This window comes from Chelonus insularis, unplaced genomic scaffold (assembly GCF_013357705.1).
Source record: "Chelonus insularis isolate UGA/USDA-ARS -01 unplaced genomic scaffold, ASM1335770v1 contig_50_pilon, whole genome shotgun sequence".
In the NCBI taxonomy this organism is placed as follows: Eukaryota; Metazoa; Arthropoda; class Insecta; order Hymenoptera; family Braconidae; genus Chelonus; species Chelonus insularis.
This window is the reverse complement of record NW_023276619.1, coordinates 1286769-1292124: the sequence shown is the minus strand read 5'-3', so window position 1 is coordinate 1292124 and position 5356 is coordinate 1286769. Positions and strand designations below refer to the sequence as shown.

The 5356-nt window shown below is 29.1% G+C and overlaps 1 protein-coding gene across 1 annotated transcript; it reads left to right on the top strand.

Annotated features, from left to right (window-relative positions):
- Window positions 1-265: 265 nt before the first annotated feature.
- LOC118070087 (uncharacterized) lies at window positions 266-2909 on the top strand. The gene is made up of 6 exons (XM_035088509.1): window positions 266-609; window positions 787-1205; window positions 1263-1400; window positions 1650-2189; window positions 2292-2740; window positions 2901-2909. Exons 1-6 carry the CDS (start codon window positions 266-268, stop codon window positions 2907-2909), a joined length of 1899 nt encoding a protein of 632 aa, XP_034944400.1.
- The last annotated feature ends 2447 nt before the right edge of the window (window positions 2910-5356 follow it).

Genomic DNA, 5356 nt, shown 5'->3' with positions numbered 1-5356 from the left:
TGAATTATCATCAACTAAAGTAAGTAATTTTCTCAATTATTTTTAATTTTTCTTCATTAATTTAACCTTTCTTCATTTTTATCTAAAATTTTTTTAACTATCCAACTTTTCCTATTGAAAATAATTGTTTTTTGGTTATTTTTTGAATTGATTTTTTGAACTATTTATGCCATCAAGTGACTTAGAAGGAATTATAGTGTAGAAAGTCATTGATGTTTTATTAGCAAAAGTTGAGGACTTTGAAGAGCGAGATTCAGGATGGTCCATGGTGGAAATCATTCATCTCCAAGTCAATATTAATAGATATGATCCATTAGCAGCAGGAGAATCGACTTGGATTGCTCTACCACAGTTCATTCAAAATAAAAAAGCAGTGCTAAATATCAAGAATAATGATCAATGTTGCTTTCTTTGGGCAGTTACAGCAGCACTATTTCCAGCTGAAAATAACATAAACAGCACATCATCATATCCAGATTTTAGGACGATTTTCAAGTATCAAGGTATTAATTGTCCAACATCCTTACATGATATTCCAACGTTTGAACTAGATAATAATCTTTCAATTAATGTTTATGGATTAAATAATAAGGATAAAATAGTTCCATTGTACTTAAGTAAATTTCCTTGCGAAAATCGAATACATTTATTGATGGTAGAAAGTAATGTTAAAGTTGATAATAATAATATAAAACCTATCTATCATTTTTGTTTAATCAAAGATCTCTCCAGATTGGTTAGTTCTCAAATTTCTAATGGTAAAACAAAAAAATTTCTGTGTAATAGATGTTTGTGTCATTTTAAATTTCAACAATCTTTCGATAATCATCGGGAAGATTGCATTAAAATGAATAAGACTGCTATTACTTTCCCTGAAAATGATGAAAAAATTAAATTCAAAAATCATCAAAATAAGGAACAAGTTCCATTTGTTGTTTATGCTGATCTGGAATGCATTCTTGAACCGGACGATACTAAACAGAAACATATTCCATGCAGTGTTGCTTTCTATGCTCATTGCTCATTTGATAAATCTAAATCTTATTTTTCATTGAAACGCGATGTAGATTGCATTGATTGGTTCATTGGAGAATTAAAAAAATTATCAGAACATGTAAAAGACACTATTAAACATGTTGTGCCAATGAAACCATTAACTTCCCAGCAGCAGAAAGCTCATAATGATGCTAAAAAATGTCATATTTGTAATCAAAATTTTTTAAATAAAGAAATTAAAGTTCAAGATCATTGTCATTTCACAGGTGCTTATCGTGGTCCTGCACATAACAGATGTAATTCAAATTATCAATCTTCTCACATCATTCCTGTTGTTTTTCACAATCTTTCTGGATATGATTCTCATTTTTTAATTAAATCATTGGCATTCACATCATTTGAAGGTAAAGTCGAATTATTACCAATCAATAAAGAAAAATAGATAGCTTTCACCAAAACAGTTGGTAAAGATGAAGAAAAATTTCGTAGAAATAATAGAAAAAGGACTTGTGAAATAGTCATTAAATTGCAATTCATAGATTCATTTAGATTCATGGCTAGCAGTATTGATAAATTAGCATCTTTTTGAGATAATGATAAAAAAAATATCACTAAAAGATTTTACAATGATCTGGAAAAATTTAAATTGGTAGTGAGAAAAGGTGTTTTCCCCTATGAATATATAGATGACTGGGATAAACTTAATGAAACTCAGCTTCCTGCTCAATCAGCTTTTTACTCAAAGTTGAATAATGCAAACATTTCAGATGAAGATTATCAACATGCACTCACTGTATGGAATAAGTTTCAACTTCAGACTTTAGGTGATTATTCAGATTTATATTTGAAGACTGATGTTTTACTATTAGCAGATATCTTTGAAAATTTTCGTGAGGATTGTCTAGCTGCTTATAACCTTGATCCATTACATTATTTAACTGCACCAGGTCTAGCTTTCGATGCTATGTTAAAATACACAGAAATAGAACTTGATCCTTTACAAGATGTTGAAATGTTGAATTTTATTGAGAAAGGTATAAGAGGAGGTGTATCTCAATGTAGTAATAGATATGGTAAAGCTAATAATCATTACATGGGAGATAAATTTGATCAAAACAAAGATGAATCATATCTGATGTATTTTGATGTGAATAATCTTTATGATGCTGCAATGAGTGAATATTTACCCACTGGTTCATTCGAGTGGGTTACTGATAATTTTGATTTGAATAACAATATTGAGAATTTAATTTTAAATATTCCTAAAAATTCTTCTACTGGCTATATTTTTGAAGTAGATTTAGATTATCCACAATCATTACATGAACACCATAAAGATTTACCATTATGCCCTGAACATTGGCAACCACCAGATAGCAAATGTGAAAAGCTGATGACAACGTTATTGCCAAAGAATGAATATGTAATACACTATAGAAATTTACAGCAATGTATTGAACTTGGTTTGAAAATCACTAAAATTCATAGAGTTTTACAGTTTAAACAGTCAGCTTGGTTGAAAAAATATATTGATTTGAACACAGAAATGAGAAAAAAGTCCAAAAATGATTTCGAGAAAAACTTTTTTAAACTTATGAATAACGCTGTTTACGGAAAAACTATGGAAAATGTGCGTAATTATAAAGATATTAAATTAATTACAAAATGGGAGGGAAGATGGGGTGCACAAAGTCTAATATCACAACCGAATTTCCATAGCAGTGTCATTTTTGATGATGATATGGTTATTATTGAAATGAATCAGCTTGAAATAAAGTTTAATAAACCAATTTACGTAGGTTTTGCAATTCTCGATTTATCAAAGATTTTTATTTATGATTTTCATTATAATTATATTAAGAAAACATTTAAAAATAATGTTAAATTGCTATATACTGATACAGATAGTTTAGTTTATCATTTTATGAATGTTAACATATATGACTATATAAAACATGATATTCATATGTATGATACCTCTGATTATCCAGAAAATAATGTATATGGTATTCCTAGGAAGAATAAGAAGGTACTAGGTTTAATGAAAGATGAGAATAAAGGAATAATTATGACTGAATTTGTTGGTCTTAGAGCTAAAATGTATAGTTATACTATTTTAATTGAAGAAAAAGATAAAAATAAAGATAAAGATAAAGCTAATGTTGTTAAAAAAGCTAAAGGTGTGAAGCAGGCTACAGTTACAGCTATCACATTTGATGACTACAAAAAATGCCTGTTTGATTATACAATTTTAAACAAAATTGAATATCACATTGTCAGTAAAAAACATGAAGTATGTACTGTTCCTAGCTCAAAAAAAGCTTTGAGTTGGCAAGACAATAAAAGACAATTATTAGAGGGAACTACTGATACTGTACCATGGGGCTATAAAAAAAGTAATACAAATTCGTAATTTTTATATTTTTTTATTGAAATAATTACAACATATCATAGTTATAAGTTATAGTTATAAGTTACAATTGTCATAGCTCATGATCTCAATTGTTATTTTATAAGTTATAATTGTTCTTTTATAAGTTAACCTATCACTATTATAATTTTTTCTGATAATTATAAGTTTTTTGTCATCATTACAAGTTTAATTTTTTGTCAAATAAACTATATATCGTTTACATTTATCCAACTATTGTGTTCATTGCTGAACCCCAACCACTTTACATATGCTTGATTTCCACGTTTTTTTAGAACTTTTTCAACCAAATATACATCAGGATATTGGACTCCAGTTAATTCTTCCTCATAAAATCCTCCTTCTATCGGTTGGTTCAGATAATCTTTCAATTTGTAAGTTACTGGATGAGTATTTTCGACTTTACTAACAGTAAAAATTTCAGTCGTCCAGTTAGGAGTATATCCCTTCTCGAATACATGTTTATATTTACTAATTCGAACTTTATCGCCAATTTTAAACTTATTCTTCTTCTTAATTTTTACATCTTTTAGCTTTCTGTGAACAGTATCAAATAATTGCTTCTCATTGGCTGAAGTTACATCCACAGGTTTCATCTTAATTGTACGATGTTTAGTATTGTTATATGATGATAATAGTTTCGGTAGCAAATCAATCCACTTATAATTTCCAATATGAGTGAATTCTACCCACATTTTGTTTTTTAAAGTTCGATTAAATCTTTCACAAATTGATGCTTTGAGATTGCTGAATGTTGAGTACATTTTAATGTTATACTGTTTCATAAGTCCTTCAAAATCTTTATTATAAAACTCTTTGCCTCTATCAACGTGTAAATGCTTGGGAACTCTTTTTTCTTTTAAAATAGTCATCATTGCAGCAGTGACATCTCTACCATTTTTAGTCTTAATTGGTATAGCCCAAGCATATTTAGAGAAAATATCAATAACTGTTAATAAATTTTGATATCCTTTATTGTAGGATTTATATGTAGTCATATCAACAAGATCCGCTTGCCAAGTCTCATCAAGACCACGTATATCCACATGTCGTCGTTGATAATTTCTTCTCACCGGTCTATGAAGCTCTTCTGCAATTTGTCTTTTTTCTTTATTCATAGTAATTGGGCTTTAGGTTTTCCTTTTAATTTTTTCTTAACGTTCTCTTCCAGCTGTTTGATAATATCAGTATGTCTATTATCTGCCTCTTTAAACGTATTCAATTGATCAAAGTGATAAAATTCATTGATTTTATTCAATTCTGCCCTCAAATTTTGTTGTGCTGTTTGTGATGATTCCAATTGCTGTTTTACTTGCTCACTGATATTTTCAACTTTTGCTTGAAGATTTTTTATCTCTTGTGTTAAAGATGCTATCGTATTACTGATACTAGATTCAACAACTTTCAATAATACAGCATCATTCAGATCTACTGGATCAGCAAGGTTGCACAATCTTTTATTATTCATATCATATTGTTTATCAATTGTTAATTTAAATCCATTACCAGGTGGACCACGGACAGCACTTTTACGTGAATCATTGTCCAACTGACGTCCAAAAATGTCTACACTCATCCTCTCTCTTCAAGAGATAGTTAATCAATGAGTAATGATATTTAGCATCTAATTAATATATGATTCCAGCTTCACGCAATTCCTCAATAATTGACATTATTTCATTGTTATGGCTAAAATTGCCGGCAGCACGTGATGAAACAAGTAGACGCAATCGATCAACAAGTTCATTAGGATCATCCCAATAAACATAGTCCAGTGGTCGATTTATCATATATTTCGGCAATCCTTTACCACTTTTTGGTAAATATTTGCTGATGATATTTTGATATTTCTTTGAATATTTATTCTCTCTGAGACTTCTGTCAGGGTGATAATGTTTATGATAGGCGTAAGTGCTTTTTAAAATTTGA